At 47.6% G+C, this 16,102-nt stretch overlaps 11 protein-coding genes across 12 annotated transcripts in view; 5 read left to right on the top strand and 6 right to left on the bottom strand.

Moving 5' to 3' along the window:
- RpS25 (ribosomal protein S25) overlaps nt 1-16,102 on the top strand; it is a 234,165-nt gene that overhangs the window by 206,682 nt on the left and 11,381 nt on the right. The gene's annotated exons all lie outside the window — the stretch shown is intronic.
- LOC108006042 (antigen 5 like allergen Cul n 1-like) lies at nt 47-1,039 on the top strand. Its single transcript, XM_017069486.4, has 2 exons — nt 47-204; nt 254-1,039. The coding sequence occupies exons 1-2, from the start codon at nt 79-81 to the stop codon at nt 926-928; spliced, it is 801 nt and encodes a 266-aa protein (XP_016924975.4). The 5' UTR covers nt 47-78; the 3' UTR covers nt 929-1,039.
- On the bottom strand, nt 956-3,205 carry LOC108006038 (zinc finger protein 664). Of its 2 annotated transcripts, XM_017069480.4 has the most exons (5): nt 3,011-3,201; nt 2,382-2,932; nt 1,635-2,042; nt 1,452-1,568; nt 956-1,183 (listed from the first exon to the last, which is right to left on the bottom strand). In XM_017069480.4, exons 1-5 carry the CDS (start codon nt 3,125-3,127, stop codon nt 1,075-1,077), a joined length of 1,302 nt encoding a protein of 433 aa, XP_016924969.4. In that variant the 5' UTR covers nt 3,128-3,201; the 3' UTR covers nt 956-1,074. The 2 variants fall into 2 exon arrangements, 1 of the variants encoding a protein (XP_016924969.4); XR_010654210.2 differs by lacking the exons at nt 956-1,183; nt 1,452-1,568 and adding an exon at nt 2,096-2,213 and having other exon boundaries at nt 1,905-2,042; nt 3,011-3,205.
- Nucleotides 3,292-4,755, bottom strand: LOC108005577 (transcription factor Ouib). The gene is made up of 3 exons (XM_017068878.4): nt 4,543-4,755; nt 3,831-4,477; nt 3,292-3,712 (listed from the first exon to the last, which is right to left on the bottom strand). The coding sequence occupies exons 1-3, from the start codon at nt 4,672-4,674 to the stop codon at nt 3,610-3,612; spliced, it is 882 nt and encodes a 293-aa protein (XP_016924367.4). The 5' UTR covers nt 4,675-4,755; the 3' UTR covers nt 3,292-3,609.
- Nucleotides 4,982-5,901, bottom strand: LOC108006045 (uncharacterized). The gene is made up of 2 exons (XM_017069489.4): nt 5,596-5,901; nt 4,982-5,534 (listed from the first exon to the last, which is right to left on the bottom strand). The coding sequence occupies exons 1-2, from the start codon at nt 5,781-5,783 to the stop codon at nt 5,225-5,227; spliced, it is 498 nt and encodes a 165-aa protein (XP_016924978.2). The 5' UTR covers nt 5,784-5,901; the 3' UTR covers nt 4,982-5,224.
- Nucleotides 6,054-8,566, top strand: Arfip (ADP ribosylation factor interacting protein arfaptin). Its single transcript, XM_017069483.4, has 5 exons — nt 6,054-6,546; nt 6,619-7,141; nt 7,480-7,648; nt 7,716-7,823; nt 7,875-8,566. The coding sequence occupies exons 1-5, from the start codon at nt 6,339-6,341 to the stop codon at nt 7,917-7,919; spliced, it is 1,053 nt and encodes a 350-aa protein (XP_016924972.4). The 5' UTR covers nt 6,054-6,338; the 3' UTR covers nt 7,920-8,566.
- Dph3 (Diphthamide biosynthesis 3) lies at nt 8,470-9,089 on the bottom strand. The gene is made up of 3 exons (XM_017069643.4): nt 8,859-9,089; nt 8,724-8,798; nt 8,470-8,655 (listed from the first exon to the last, which is right to left on the bottom strand). Exons 1-3 carry the CDS (start codon nt 8,964-8,966, stop codon nt 8,578-8,580), a joined length of 261 nt encoding a protein of 86 aa, XP_016925132.3. The 5' UTR covers nt 8,967-9,089; the 3' UTR covers nt 8,470-8,577.
- Nucleotides 9,159-10,709, top strand: LOC108006202 (dnaJ homolog subfamily C member 17). Its single transcript, XM_017069639.4, has one exon. The coding sequence runs from the start codon at nt 9,393-9,395 to the stop codon at nt 10,290-10,292; it is 900 nt and encodes a 299-aa protein (XP_016925128.4). The 5' UTR covers nt 9,159-9,392; the 3' UTR covers nt 10,293-10,709.
- Nucleotides 10,866-13,286, top strand: GCC88 (GRIP and coiled-coil domain containing 88 kDa). Its single transcript, XM_017069478.4, has 3 exons — nt 10,866-11,077; nt 11,131-12,961; nt 13,025-13,286. The coding sequence occupies exons 1-3, from the start codon at nt 10,996-10,998 to the stop codon at nt 13,203-13,205; spliced, it is 2,094 nt and encodes a 697-aa protein (XP_016924967.3). The 5' UTR covers nt 10,866-10,995; the 3' UTR covers nt 13,206-13,286.
- LOC108006050 (protein arginine methyltransferase NDUFAF7 homolog, mitochondrial) lies at nt 13,241-14,682 on the bottom strand. The gene is made up of 2 exons (XM_036818423.3): nt 14,325-14,682; nt 13,241-14,273 (listed from the first exon to the last, which is right to left on the bottom strand). Exons 1-2 carry the CDS (start codon nt 14,646-14,648, stop codon nt 13,278-13,280), a joined length of 1,320 nt encoding a protein of 439 aa, XP_036674318.3. The 5' UTR covers nt 14,649-14,682; the 3' UTR covers nt 13,241-13,277.
- LOC118877902 (SCP-containing protein C) lies at nt 14,975-15,932 on the bottom strand. Its single transcript, XM_036818426.3, has 2 exons — nt 15,799-15,932; nt 14,975-15,747 (listed from the first exon to the last, which is right to left on the bottom strand). Exons 1-2 carry the CDS (start codon nt 15,922-15,924, stop codon nt 15,073-15,075), a joined length of 801 nt encoding a protein of 266 aa, XP_036674321.3. The 5' UTR covers nt 15,925-15,932; the 3' UTR covers nt 14,975-15,072.

Here is a 16,102-nt window from a genome sequence, read left to right as displayed (position 1 = left end):
AGGCAGTGCTCCCATCCTCTATAAAAGCTGGAAATAAGAGCCAGTTGAATCAGTCGCAATTCAGCAGCAATTCAAGCAATGGCTTTTACCATTTTACCTGCTTTCCTGCTCCTGGCCTTTTGTCTCTTTGGTTCATCCTTAGCTGTGGACTATTGTGCACTTCCCACATGTCTGGATAAGCACATAGCCTGTAATAATAAAGGAGTAAGTAATGTCACTAAATAATTCTTAATACTCACATCTTCCCCTCCAGAACTTCAGCGAAAACTGTCCCAAGGATGTGCGTGAGGTGAAGATCGAGCCCCATCACAAACTTATCCTGACCCTGTTCAACGAACTAAGAAACAACGTGGCTGGGGGCAAAATAGAGGGTTTACCCAAGGCGATTCGTATGGCTAAGATGTCTTGGTGCGAGGAGCTCTCCCACCTGGCCCTGCTCAACGTGCAGACCTGCGAATCTCTTCCTGACAAGTGTCGAAGCACGGAGAGATTCGCATACGCTGGCCAGAACAACGCCATCTTCAGTTACAGTGGAGCGGAGACAGAGTACACCGATGCCGAGCTAATCAAGGAGCAGATCGAGAACTGGTTCGCCCAGCGCTCGAACGCCTCTCCAGAGATCCTTGCCAGCTTCCCGGAGGAGCTGCCCAGCAAGGATGTGGCCAAGTTCACCATTTCCGTGGCCGAGAAGAACACCCATGTGGGATGTGCCGCCGTGCGCTTCTCCCGCGACTTCTACAACCACTTCGTGCTGACCTGCAACTTCGCCACCTCCAACATCGTGGGCCAGCCTGTTTACACTCCCGGAGAGAAGTCCACCACGGGATGCAAGAACCGCTATGGAGCCGCCTTCGACTATCCTAACCTGTGCTACGCCAAGGAGATCTACGACAACGAGAAGGTCATTGAAAACGCCAAGGTTTTCTAGGCTGGACAAATAAAAGGAAACGGCACATGATTATGGAACGGAAGCTTTATTTATATAAGTTAGATACATATATATGTATAATTAAAATGCAGCAGACTATAATAATATCAATTCGAGGAATACTTTTCGTGACGGAATGAAGGAATTTAGGATTTGGCAGCCTTAGCACGGGCTTCCAGTGTCTTGTGGGCGTTTGACTTCGCATGAGATTTATAGTGTTTGAGTGTCTTGAAACTGATGCGGCATACGTCGCAGCTGAAAGAGATTGGGGGTTGGAAAAGCAGTCATTAAAAATGCAAGTGACTCATATTAAAATACAATTTGCAAATAAAATGAATTTCAAGATGTGATATATGTAACGATTGGTTGGCATCTTAAACTAAATAAAAAACTTTAAGAGTACTTTTTCAAGATAGTCATGATAATTCAAACTAAGCACTTTCTCAATTAGGTTATTAACTCCACAATGAGTTCTAATGGCTACGTTTTGAATAGAAAAATTATTCCTGAATGGAATGCATACCTGTGATCGCGCGACAAGTTGTGATACTTTTGGTGGGTCCTGCAGTCACCTGGAGTAACATACGACTTGGGGCAATACTCGCATTTGTAGATACGTTTGCTGGCGTCCATGTGAACTCTTGGGGAGACAATAGTTCAGCTGAGTTTCGGGTTAACTGATAGGGGAGCTCTGGTTAGGATCTACCTTTCGTGCATGCTGCGGGCGCTGCAGAATCGGAAGGTTTTCCCGCAGTTATAGCGACATGTGTAGGGACGCTCGGTTGTGTGCGTTTTCCGATGCGAACTGAGTTCCGCGGCGACGGCGAAGGAGGAGTCGCACTGGTCACACTTGTGTGGTCGAGTTCCCGTATGGCGAACCAGATGGTTCTTCAGGTTGAAGGACGTGGTCAGCCGCTTGCCGCATATATGGCACACATGTTCGGGGGCCGGAGGCTTCTGACACCGCTCCTCGTGGATCTCCAGCAGGATCTTGTTGTAGGATTTGTGGCGGCACATGGTGCACGTGTGTGTCAATGGAAGATCTAGCATTTTGCAGTGCCTCGTAAGGGCGGCTGCCGATCGGAAGCCCTCGTTGCAGTGGCCACAAACGAATCTGAAAGAAGCATAGTTTTAGTTGCTACTCCCTAAAGATTTGCTTTCTCGTACTGTTGATAGGCTGGGGGACAGTAATAGTCAGTCTTTGGATAAGGGTAAAAACATCTCTTACAGATCTGTCTTTGATTTCCATATAAACAGCAGGACTAAAATCATATAAAAATAATTTCTAAAATAAAAACGAAAACAGATTTAAAATTAAAATGGAATCAGAAAAAAAATAAAAACAATACATATATTTGCTCACAATAAAACTATGCATGAATCTATTCTTGAAAGGTAATGAACTAACGTATGCAGTCTTAATGAGTTTGGATATGTAGAGTACAATGATTACTTGGTATTTGGAGGTACATCGTGCAGATGGTACTTGTGCAGCGTCAGTTCGTCCACGGTGTCGAATTCAAGGCCGCATTTGCTGCAGGTGTGAATGGAGGAGTCTGGATTATCGTTGCCTTCACTTTCTTGGGGACTCGGAGGTTCCGGTTCCGGCGAGAGTTGCAGGTCAAACTTCTCATCCGACAACTGGCTATACGTAGGAAACTCCGGAGCCACATTTGGACTATCTTCTGGTGGAAATTCATCCTTGCAATCCATCGACATTGTGTCCACAAAATCCCCATCCTGTGGCTCCAGACGGTGGAGGGACTCAACTGAACCATCATCGTTCTGTCGCAGCGGCGACAAGTTGGAGTATTCCTCGGGACAGTCGTCCAACCACTGCTCCGCCAGGTCCTCGAAAGCCTCCTCCTCCTTGGCCACCTGCCGCAACTGAAGTTCGAGGAGCTCCTGGGCCTCGATGCAAACGCGGCGAAAGTCGATGGCAATCTGCAAGTCGTGCTGGCACTCCTGGCACATAAACCTGGGCAGCTTCTCGTCCTCCTTTAGCTGCAGGGTAGTTATAGAGCTTAGCAGGCCGCCTCCGCTCTGTCGCCTTGGGAACACGCCCACAACTTGCACACTCACCTGCAAATTGATTAGGGTCTCAATTTGCTGCAAAACGGAGGAACTCGATGGCTCGAAAAGATCCTTGGCTGCCGAAGGATCGGCCATTCGCGAGCAGGTCCTGCAAATGTACCTCATGACTTAAAAAAAAATAAAATAACTAGACAACCAGATCGATTGGAAGTATAAGATAGTTTGTTTGCAGGGAAGAACAAGAGTATCGGCATTCGCAATTTGCAACCTCCAAAGTTGACTTTCGCCCCGCAGCGCAAACATCTCACGCAAATTCAAAAACTGACCTATTACCTTTTTCATTTATTTATAATGTTCAACAAAATATTAAATTATTGTTATTTCAATACAACTTAAAATTATCTTATCTTCTTTTAAGACAACAAGTTCAACTTAAATTTATTTCCAATTTCTTTTTAGGCTGTAGTTATCATAAGAAATTTTTTAAACAGCCGAAGTAACGAAACCTATAATTAGGAGAATACCTCTTTTTAGGCAAGAGTTTCAGTCAATGCAACTTAAAATTATTTGTATCTTCTTATAAGCCATCAAAAATCATGGGTTATCCACTTTTTAAACTTAATATGAAGCAAGTTTATATTTTTCTTTTAGGCAGTCGAAGCACTTTCCACTCTCTGTTGGTGTAGTTTACTGGTTTTGTGTAAGGTTAAGTGGCTATACCGTTGAAACCACTGGTTACAGATCTCGCAGCTGCAAAATAAAAACCATTATATACATAATATAGTTCTAGGATGTTTTGTAAGGCTCTATAAGAAGTACTCCCTACGGTGGGGTACATAAGGGTCAGGACTCCTGGACTCCTACTTACTGGTACTTCCGCTGGTCGGTGTGCAGCATCTCATGCCTCTGCCGCGATGAGCTGGCGGTGAAGGTCTTCTCGCAGTGATGACACTGGAAGGGTCGTTCGTTCGTGTGGTTGCGCTCGTGGATCGCCTTGCTGCTGCTGGAGCGGAAGGTCTTGGTGCAGAAGCGGCATGCGTAGGGCCGGGCATCCGAATGCAGGATCCTGTGGCGGCTCATATCGTTCTTTGTGTAGAACTTGGACTGACAGATGTCGCACTCGAAGGGTTTGTGGCCAGTGTGGCGCTGCAGGTGGAGCTTAAAGTCCAGGATAGACTTGCCCTTGTATACTCCGCCGCACTGGTCACAGAACCAGGTCTTGGAGCTTGGAGTCGCCCGTTTTGGCCTCGCCCGTTTTGGCCTAGTCCTGGGAGACTGGCGGTGCTCCTCCTGGTCCTCCTCCTCAACCATAACCTCCTGGTAAGGCTCCTCCTGCTCCAGTTTCTGCTCATCGAGATCCTCATCAACTACAACCGTTTCTTGCAGACGTTTCCTGTTGGAGGCCAAAAACGACTGATGGACATCCAGGCACTTAGTGCGGAATTCCAAAATCCTGTCCAGCTGCAGTTTGCAGCAATGGCAAATTAGATCTGGCATGGTAGTATCGAACTCCAGCTGGGCAGTTATTTAAATCAATTGTTTAAACAAAAGAGTTCAATTCCAGAAGTTCACGTACTTACATACATATCGGTGATGTTTTCAATTAAACTTATTAAATCGTAATTGTGCTTGTCGAAAAGTTTAATGGCTCTGGCCCGCGAATTATTCACATTCTTACCGCAAGTCCGGCAAACTGAGCGCAGACCAGGCATTTTGAGTATATATTTAAATACAAAGCAAACAAATTTGAGATGTTTTTTGAAGTTAAAGAGTATTATACTGAATTTCCAAGTGAATGGCGGTAGAAGAAGAAGCAAATCAGCTGGTACTTGGGCACTTATTAGTGTGTACACACTGGTTAAAATAAATTGAATTCTATTGAAAACAAAGAAAACGTAAATAAAAAGGCCGGCCGGTCCATACAACAAAAATTAATTGGTCTTATTATTTTCTCCCCAATAGTTTTATTTGTTTCCAGATCACAAACCAGTATACTGCATTTATCTCTAGATGGAGGCGTTTGTGAAAGGCAATTTGTGTGGTTTATTTAACAAAACGCTCGATAATTAGACGCTAGGACAGACTTGTTTCGATTGCTTATCGCTTTTCTTATGTTAATTAGTACAAATTCTTTGTGCACCAAGGGCTTAGCACTTGCTTAAGATAACAACATGTGATTCCCTTAATATCTTCCTGGACAACGGACTTAAGTTGAGAGATCTATTAATGTGATAACAGATCTCTGAAAGATATGTGGTGATCCTACAGTTTCTCCCGGCAGAGAGGGCAGCACTTGGCTCCACTCTCGATAAACTGCTGGTGGCACTCAAAGTGCAGAGCATGCTGGCAGCGCAAGTGAGCCATGTTAGCCCTTGATAGCGACTCCAGGCAAATGGCACATCTGTCCCCAGGTAGACTGAGATTAATAGGTTTGTCGCATAGTGGGCAGTTCCTGCGAATGTAGCGATACTCCTCGAAGCAGGTTCCGTCCATGGCATGACCGCACTTCATGTACTTCATGTCGCCATGATTCATTTCGTCCAGGCAAACGGCGCATTTGTCCCCCGGCAGGCTGAAACAAGACAATCAAGTTTAGGAACCTAGAATCCCCATCTCCACTTGGCATCACCAACCTGCGCCGCGTTCGCTGTTCTGTGAAGTTCCGGCGCAATCTTTTTCCCATAGTTCCTTCAAACTCGTCCTCGTCCTCGTCCTCGTTCCTCTGTTGAGGAGCTGCCCTCTGCGGCACAGGGGGCTGGTGTAAGTAGATGGCTAGAGCTACCACCAAAGCCAACCCGATGCCAAATAGTAGGTAACCCATTTTCCAACGACTTGTGGTTTAAATGAAAAACGCAAAAGAAAGCAATTAAATAACCACTGATAGGACAGGCCAATCGGTTTCCGTAAAATCCCCCAAAAATCAAAAGAATGTCCACTTTGGTATGACCGCAGGATGTGAGTAATAAAATACCCAGATGATAACTAGCTATTTTCCCACTAGATCTAGAATAAGAAACACCTTTTGATTGGTATATTTTAATAAATAACACTGGTACAAAAAGTATATTTCACAGAGCCGGACAATATTATTGATCGATGATTCCGCGGTCACACTTTTTCAGTTAAAAAAGTTTGATGAACTTTATCCGGATCTTTGAAAATTGCGAGACTACAGAGAGTTCAGGCATAGGTTGCTAAAGTCTCGCCTCGCACAGAGCGCGATATTGGTTTCGGCGTGGAAATCGCAGTACAAGGGCCTCCTCCGCCGTCTACCAAGCTTACACACACACAAGCAGCACACACCCCCACAGACGGGGAAAAGCCATTTTCCGCAGGCAATTAGAGGGTTTTCGGGGGCTGAAAGAAAGCAATCTCCATGGCGGATCGCGAGCGCAGCATTCATGAGATGCTGAAGGACGCGCCCTCGCTGAACGACAGCTGCGGAGCGGTACACACAGGCACCGAGGGCGGAAGCCTGGTCCTCGGAAGCGCCAGCAGCCACAGCATCGCCGGAGGAGGAGGCCATGGAGCCCCGGGTGGTCCATTTGGCGCCCCCAACAGTCTGCCACTGCGCAACCATTCAGGTGAGTCGTTATCGCATTATTTTTGGCCCACCTGCCAACTGACTCATAATACCTATTGATATATCCATTCAGCACCCACCACACCCATGTCGCCCAGTAGCCCACCATCGGGAAACGGCATCCTGAGCCCCACGGACAGCGGGAGCGGCAGCCTCATACGCACTAGCGCCTCCAAGATCGACAGCCTCAAGAACTGGAGCATATCCACGTACAAGTGCACTCGGCAGATTATGCTGGAGAAGCTGGGCAAGTCGCAGCGCACCGTGGACTCGGAGCTGGAGGCCCAGATCGAGCAGCTGCGCGAGACGCAGCGCAAGTATCTGTCCATCTTAAGGCTGACGCGGGCGTTCAGCTCGCACTTCCAGCACGTCATCGTTACCCAACATGCACTGGCCGACTCCTTCGCCGATCTGGCCCAGAAGAACCCCGAGCTGCAGAAGGAGTTCACCTGCAACTCGGAGACGCAGCGCAACCTCACCAAGAACGGAGAGCTGCTGCTCAACGCGCTCAACTTCTTCATTTCCTCGGTGAATACGCTGTGCAACAAGACGATCGACGACACCCTGCTGACGATACGACACTACGAAACAGCCAGGTAATAGAGCTCTTTCGGTGTGATGCAATGTTCCCGCCCCTTTGGGTATAGTAGTTTTGTATAGCCCTTAAACCTGTGATGAAAATTCTATTCTTTTAAAAGATTTCTTATAATTCTTGTGATGCTTTAAACATATTTTTTTATGGATATAAATGAAATGCTTATTTTTTGCGATGCTTTGCATGCAAATTTGCTTATCTCATTTTCATTTTATTTGTAGCTCTACAAAAGCATGATTAATGTCTCATTTTTTGAAGCGGGCTTATCTAACACTAAAAAACATATAAAAACAAGGCCATTTCCTGTGAAACCCATTACAAATCTCGTTTTCCCATTAGAATCGAATTTGATGCCTATCGCATGGACTTGGAGAACACCAAGCCGGAGCTGACGCCCTCGGCTGCAGCTTTGGAGGAAACCCAGCGCAGCTACGCGCAGCACAAGGAGCAATACGAGAAGCTGCGCTCTGACGTGGCGATTAAAATGCAATTCCTCGACGAGAATCGCGTAAGTTAAACCTTCATAAAACAAGAGATAAATACATATAATGTATGTATGTGTGTTCCGTCGGCAGATTAAAGTGATGCACAAGCAACTGATTCTGCTGCACAATGCCATCGCAGCTTACTTCTCGGGCAACGCCATGGCACTGGAAAGCACCCTAAAGCAGTTCAACATAAAGGTGAGAAATGGATTGATGTAGTATCCAAATATTAAACTCTTTGCCTTGCAGCTTAAGTCGCCCAATGCCGTCACTGGGTCCTGGCTGGAACAGTAGAATCAGTAGATCCCTCCCACTCTCGAAAAGCATTGCAGACGGCATTTAAGCGCATATAATGGGGAGACCTGGATCCCTTTCGTCCTCGTACTCCTTCACTCACTTGCTGAACGAGCACGCTCTCTAAAAGAAATCAGGAGCAGAGTAAATCCAATATCCAATCCACTGGATGCTGCATGACGAACCGTAACAATATTTACGTGCTAAGTTTAAGTCGAATTCCTAAGCCGTAAGCAGAAAGTGGTAACTGTATGTTATATATATATATATATTTTTCCAACCGCTTTCCACTGTATGTAACTCTCTGTACTACTCACATTTCCACACTTGGTACGCCACAGTTCCTTTGATTTGTGTTTCCAAATTGTCACTTTATGTTTGGGTTCACATTGCGCTCTGCTTGTGAAGCTTAGACCAAAAAGTGCTCAGTGCAATGTATGTGTTAACCCTTTGTCTTAGTTCTAGATATTGTACAATGCGTGTATAAATCATTTGTAGTTCACCCAAACGAATAATCCATAACAAATCGAAATGTTTCCGCGAGCTTGCATAATTTGAATTCATTGTTTTACTAGTCAACGTATTATTTACACTAAAATGAAATCTATATATAAAAGTATATAAATAAAAACTATTTAATTACACCATATGGCTTGTGTTAGTTCTTCTCCAGCTTCAAGTCGCTGAGTTTTTCGTTCAGAGCGGATTCCTCATCTTCCTCAGCTTTGAACATGTCCTAAAATTTGGAATATATCACATACATTTAGAATGGGTTTCCCGGGTAAATCTAGGTGAGTCACTTACCGGATCGTAAATGACCTTGATGACTAGCGAGCAGCTGGGACAGGTGGCCACCTCCTCGCCCTCGATCAGCTCCTCCTAAGACGGAAAATTACCAAGTTTTAAAAGGTCTGAAGGGTTGCGTATACGCCGCGTTACCTTGGAGATCTGAAATCGATCGCCGCAGGGACAGGGATAGTAGTACATCTCCTCTTCCTCGTCGTACTCAAAGTCCTCGATTTCCACCTCGTCGTGATAGATGCTCATGACGTACTTTCTGCTTATTTCAGGGGTTTGAAATCATTATATATAAGGTTTAAGGCGATTACAAAGATAAATCCACGCCAAACAATTGCGCACGTTGTGTTGCAGTGCTGCCAACTCGGCGCACAAACCAGCTGATCTAATAAACAATTTGGTTAGGAAATGTTTTATTTTCATTTTATTAGAAGCCGGCTGCAGTTGTGAAACTAATCAGCGGCTATTAAAAAGTATATTTTATTAAATATTTATATTTATTTATAACTAGTTGGTGTAGTTAAAAACAAGTTATTCCCAGAACAGCTGATTCAGTATCGTTTGGTAAACAATTTGCCCAGCAAATGTTTTGTTTGTAATTTATTGGAATTGTGAAATTAGTAATTATAACTAAAATATATTAGGATAAAGTATATTTAATAACAGCAAATCACAATGGCGAGCAAAAAGTTCAGCGACATCAATCTGTACGATCTTTTGGGCATTTCCCTGGAGGCCGATCAAAATGAGATACGGAAGGCGTACCGCAAAAGGGCGCTCGATTGCCATCCCGACAAGAATCCGGATAACCCCAAGGCGGTGGAGCGCTTTCACGAGCTGTCCAAGGCTTTGGAGATCCTCACTGATGAATCGGCCCGGGCGGCCTACGACAAAGTGCTGAAAGCCAAGAAGGCGGCGGAGCTGAGGAGTCGCCAGCTGGACGGGAAGCGGCAGAAGCTCAAGCAGGAGCTGGAGGAACGAGAACGGGCGGCCATGCACAAGCTGGCCAAGACCCAGCCCTACAGCACAGTGGCCAAGAGCGATGAGGAGCTACTGCAGGAGCAGATCGAGCGACTGAGGCGGGAGGGATCCCGGCTGCTCGAGGAGGAGCAGCGGGCCATGCAGGAGCAGTTCCGGCGAAATCACGCCGAGAAACAGAAGCTCCTGCAACAGCCGGCCCAGTTCGATTCGGCCCAGCATCGCATCAAGATGAAGTGGAAGGCCGAACCCGGCCAGGATTACACACAGGAGCAGCTGCTCAAGTACCTCAAGAAGTACGGCGACGTGGTGGCCCTGGTGGTCAACAGCAAGCGACGCGGACGCGCCATGGTCGAGCTGGCCACCCGCGAAGCCTGCGACATGGTGTTGGCCTACGAAAAGGGCGATCCCGCCAAACCACTGCACTTCGAATGGGTAACGCCGCCTGCGGATGAGAAGCAGCCATCCAATTCATCCGCCACAGGGAGCACTGGCTCAACCACCGACTACGAGGACCTGGTCATGCGGAAGATGCGGCAGGCCGAGGAGCGGAAGCGACTAATCGAGCAGATGATGAAGGACGAGGAGGGCGAATAGACTATAATTATTTACGATACTGTTATTTAAATATTTACAATTAGATAACGATAAGCACAACTAAGAAAGCAACAATCTTTTCATTGTATGAACAAGTGAACTTATGTTAAGTCTTTATTGAGTTAGAAAATTAGGAAAATTATAAAAATTAAATTCATTCAACAAGAAAATGCTTAATTTCGCTTACCATAAAGAAAGAAATCAGTCCAGATTATATGTAATACACAAGTAAATCTACAGAGTTCTATAAAACACATTTATTTATAAAATGTTGAGGAAATAAATTCATTTATAAACTTTGTTAAGCAAATTGGTTTATTTTTACAGTAATAATGACGAGTCTGTAAAAAACTTTTGAATTAATGAATAGATTTATAATAGAATATTTTTCAAGATAGCAATAGGAATTTTTTAGATGTTCAAATTAAAACAAAGGAAAACGAAAATTAAATTAAATTAAATGCATCCCTCTTTATTAATATTAAAAAGTATAAATATTTATAGAACGGGTAAATTTAAGTTATTCATTGCACAGTTCTTGACTATATTTAGTAGCTCCGTAAAGAGCCAAGTTGGCAGCCCCGTCTGCCAGCTGCTAAAATTTGTTAATTGCATTTGCACTGGCAAAAATGCCACGGGAGAGAAATAAATTGAAAAGCCAAGACAACTAAAAGTTAATCGACTTAATCCCACTCAAAGCGAGATGGAGAAGCGGCAAAGGGAACTGGAGGCGCTGGTGTCCACGCAGAAGGAGCAGCTGGGGCGCTACGAGAAGCGACTGAAAGGTGAGCTCTTGGCGACTTCCCAGTGCATTCCGGGTGATTAATCCAATTTGCAGACGTGGTCACTGCCTACAAGGGACTGCTGAAGGAGAAGGAGGCGCTGGAGACGAGTCTGGCGGCGCATGCGGAGGCCACGGCAGTGGGCGACTCCGGATCCCCGACCAGGAAGGTGGAGTCCCAAAACACCAGTACAGATTCCGCGGACGGAGCTGCAGAGGGAACTTCAGGTCCTCCTGCTCCTCCTCCTGTCGAAGGTCAACTCCAGACCCAAATCATCACCCTGATGAACTCGCTAGCCACTCTCTCCGCCGAGAAATCCCGCATGGAGGCCTCTTTCCAGGCGGACAAGAAGCAACTGCGCAGCCAAATCGCCCAGAAGGAGCAGACCATCCAGGAGCTCCATGTACGCGCCAAGGAGCAGGCGGCACGGGCCAAAAGCGACGTGGACGAGGTCAAGGCCAAATGGATTGTGGAACGGCAAGAGCGGGAGAAGGAGACAAACAACCAGATGCTCATGATCCGCGAGCTGCAGAAGCTCTATGCCGACGAGCGCCATCTGAAGGACAACATCGAGATGCAGTTGAACAATTTCAAGACCCAGTTCGCCAGCAACGAGGCCGAGAACAGTCGACTGCGGGAACTGCAGTCCCAGCTGAAGGAGGCCCGCTCGCAGCTGAAACAATACCAGACCAAGGCGGAGCAGTCTGCAGCGGCGGCCGCCAGTGCGGATAGCGCTGCTCTGATCCAACAAGTGCGCCTGGAAATGCAGCAGCTAAAGGATCAGCATGCGGTGGCCATTCGCCAGGAACAAAGACGTGTGCTGCGGGCAGAGGATCAGAGTCGCAGGCAGGCGGCGTTGCATGAGGATCGCGTGGCAAGTTTGGAGGCACGACTCGCTGAGCTCAGCACCACAGTGGGCAGCTACGATCGCCTGCGTCAGCAAGATCAGGAGAGCATCCACGATCTTAAGCAGCAGCTGCAGGATTTGGAGCAGGCCCATGTCCGACCCACATCCAACTTAAAAGCTCTTAGTGAAGATGTAGACGTGGCCACGCTGGTGGACGAGATGGTGCGTCTGAAGAAACTGCTTACCAATGCCAATGCCCGATCTGCCAATCCCATGGATCTCGGCGAGATCCTTTCTCTAAGCGGCCAAACAACGACGCGTGCCGAAAGCCACGCCCATTGCGAGCAACAGCTCCAGGGAGTCCAGCAAATGCTAGAGGCAGCCAAACAGCAACGACAACTACTTGAACAGAAGGTCCAACTCCAGCACTCGCACATCCAGACGCTGCAGGAGAAGGTGCAGGTGCTGAATCGCAACATCGACGAGGCGGAGATCGATCTGAAGCAGCAGGGCGAGAAGCTACGCCTGGCCTTGAAGAGCGAGCGAACCAAGTGGCAGGAGGCCAAGGCGGAGCTGGAGAACGAGACGCGCTGCAAGCTCAATGAACTCGAGCAGCTTTTGCAAAAGCAGCGCCAGAGATCCCTGCAGCTTCTCGATGAGAAGGAGCAGGAGATCAAGACGCTACAGACCTCCTTCGAGGTCTTTCACTCGGCCAGCGGTGTGGGCAGCACACTGGCCACTCCCACACTAGAAGCCACTGCAGAATCCTTTAACTATTCATCCGATGCCGACAGTGTCGAGGTGGAGGGCGAGCAGCGGGAACGGAAGCTGAAGGTGCGCTCCAAGAAAATGTCGCTGGGCGAAAACTGCCACATGCTGCACTACGCCAATGAGTTGGCTCGAAAGGACATCGAAATTACAAACCTGCGCAAGGCCAAGTACGCCGCCGAGTCCACGCTGAGGAAGGCCATCCAGGATAAGGTCACATCTCAACAGGAAATGCACGAGAAGATCGAGTGCCTGGAGGAGCAGGTGGACAGGTGGGTTTTTCTGATAGTCTCTAACAAGGAGTAGTGTTAACTACGCTCCCCTTTCCATTCCAGACTAGAACGCTGCAAGACGCGCGAGGGCGCCAACCTGGAGTACCTGAAGAACGTGATCATCAGCTACATTGTTACCCGGGACGCGGATGGCAAGCGTCACATGCTGAACGCCATCTCGGCGGTGCTCCAGTTCACCGCCACAGAGATGCAGGCGATCAATGCATCATTCCAGAAGAAATAACATTTGTATTTTGTTTAACAATCATGTGCAACATATTTAAATCCTTAAAAACATATATTAATTCTGCAATTACTAACTGAATCCAACAACGGGATATTTGTCCAGGTGGGAAGCCAGCACGCCGGGGAACATGGCCAGGAACTTAAAGCGACTGCCCATTTGCGCGGAGTCCGTGAGCATCTCGTAACCAGAGCGGATTATCTGCTGGTTTTCGGGCAATGCGTGAGCCATGAGTTGATCCAGTCGAGCCTCTCCCTGCATACGCTGCAGAAACAGTCCCTGCTCCACGGGTCCGCAGCAATGGACATTTCCGCGCGTCTCTGCGATGTGCCTCACCAGCTTGAAGTCCACATCGGCAGTGAGATCGGCGCTACCCGGTTCGATCAGGGGATCGTGTAGCTGGTGTTGCTTGAAGGCCCGGAAGGTGTCGGTTTTCTCGCCAAAATGTCCATAGTCCATGATTAGGGCGATGCCGCCATCCCGTTCAATGCGCTCGGCCAGGAGTCCCACCTGGCGTTCCGTCTCCAAGGAGTACTCCAAACAGGCCCGCGTCTCGTTAGGCATGGGACGGAAAACGCTCGACACGGGCGTCTGGCTGCGTGAGAGGACATACCGGAAGTCAGCCTGTTTCGCGTCCTTGGCACCACCAGAAGCCACATCGATAAGCACCTCCTGCCACTTGCCATCGACCAGCTGCAACTTATGCACCGGCAGGGCGTCGAAGAACTCGTGGGCCAGCACTAGGGAGAATCCGTGAGGGACATCCTCCAGCCGGCGGTGCCAGAAGGCTTTCGTCCCGGTGGCCGTGGTTCCCATTTGGTAATAGGGCAGCTGCGAGTCCTCCGGCAGGGTGTCGTGCGTGTAGCAGAAGCGCTGTGCCTGCGCCTTGCTCAGAAATGGACTAACCTCAACCATGTGCATGGAGAACTCGGCGTCCTGTTTGAACTTGGTGATCACTTTCAGCACATCCCTGGCCAGAGTACCGCGGCCAGGACCCAATTCCACCAGATGGAAGGGCGAGGGACTGCCCATCTTACGCCATTCGCTCACAAGCCAAATCCCCACGAGCTGTGGGGAGGGAAAGGTTCAGAGGGAACACTTCTAACGCAGATATCTTACCTCTCCAAAAATCTGTGATATTTCCGGTGAGGTGATGAAGTCACCCTCACGGCCGAACACATCCTTGTTCATGTAGTAGCCAGCTTGAGGATTGGTCAGCACCTCGCGCATGTATTCCGCCACGGGAATGGGTCCAGTGGCCAGAATCTTGGCCCGCAGCTGCTTGGCCAGGCTGCCATGACCATTTTCCACTGTGGAGGATGCTCCTGGTTGCTCCTTCGCCGGCTCCACCTTCGGAGCACCTGTGCCAGCCAGATTCGGACGCCGGACGGACTTGTAGCTATACCATCGCCGGCTGCCGATCCTTAAAGCTTCGCGTAACATCTCTAGCCGGCTACAAAATTTCTACAAAAATAAATCAGACCTATGAAAAGAATATAAACGATTGTGGGATACCCTGTATTTTATTTTAATTATAATTAATTTTTAACTTTATATTTAAAAATTTCTACTATAAAATTACAGCCTTTGTTACATAACAAAAAAATGTTCATGGATCAAATTTTTTCCCTTCCTATTTTGTAATTAAATTTTACTCAGAAAACAGGTGTATAGTAATTACCTTTTAACACAATTACAGGGTATTTTACTTTTCCCAAAAGAGACTGCCCACTTGCTGGCAGAACAGCTGACTGAAAAGTAAAAAGCCGTTACGTTAATATTTTAAATTTATTATCTTAGCACACTTAAAATAAGGAGTTTTGACAATCCACTCTCATAATCCCATTAATCCGTATACAATATCATCCTAAAACACCATTGCGTTTTCAATGACCTTTTCGTTGTCGTAGATCTCCTTGGCATAGCACAGGTTAGGATAGTCGAAGGCGGCTCCATAGCGGTTCTTGCATCCCGTGGTGGACTTCTCTCCGGGAGTGTAAACGGGCTGGCCCACGATGTTGGAGGTGGCGAAGTTGCAGGTCAACACGAAGTGGTTGTAAAAGTCGCGTGAGAAGCGCACGGCGGCACATCCCACATGGGTGTTCTTCTCAGCCACGGAAATGGTGAACTTGGCCACATCTTTGCTGGGCAGCTCCTCCGGGAAGCTGGCGAGGATCTCTGGAGAGGCGTTCGAGCGCTGGGCGAACCAGTTCTCGATCTGCTCCTTGATTAGCTCGGCATCGGTGTACTCTGTCTCGGCCCCGCTGTAGCTGAAGATGGCGTTGTTCTGGCCAGCGTAGGCGAATCTCTCCGTGCTGCGACACTTGTCAGGAAGAGATTCACAGGTCTGCACGTTGAGCAAGGCCAGGTGGGAGAGCTCCTCGCACCAGGACATCTTGGCCATGCGAATCGCCTTGGGTAAGCCTTCTATTTTGCCTCCAGCCACGTTGTTTCGCAGTTCGTTGAAGAGGGTCAGGATCAGTTTGTGATGGGGCTCGATCTTTACCTCACGCACATCCTTGGGACAGTTTTCGCTGAAGTTCTGGAGGAGAAGAAGGATGAGTTTCAAAAAGAATAAGGTATCATTACTTACTCCTTTATTATTGCAGGCTATATGCTTATCTAGACATGTGGGAAGGGCACAATAGTCCACAGCTAAGGATGAACCAAAAAGGCCAACCGCCAGGAGCAGGAAACCAGGTAAAATGGTAAAAGCCATTGCTTGGTTTGCTACTGAATTGCGACTGATTCAACTGGCTCTTATTTCCATCTTTTATAGAGGATAGGAGCACTGCCAGGTTAAGTAACCAACATGATTATTAGGAATTTTAAGCTGAAACCAGAGATTCCTTCGAAAACAGCTGCCCATTTCGCAGGTGATTGTTGAAATTCGAGGA

The sequence above is a fragment of the Drosophila suzukii genome, chromosome 3 (assembly GCF_043229965.1).
Source record: "Drosophila suzukii chromosome 3, CBGP_Dsuzu_IsoJpt1.0, whole genome shotgun sequence".
In the NCBI taxonomy this organism is placed as follows: Eukaryota; Metazoa; Arthropoda; class Insecta; order Diptera; family Drosophilidae; genus Drosophila; species Drosophila suzukii.
The sequence above is the reverse complement of the archived record's forward strand: the minus strand, read 5'-3'. Positions and strand labels throughout refer to the sequence as shown.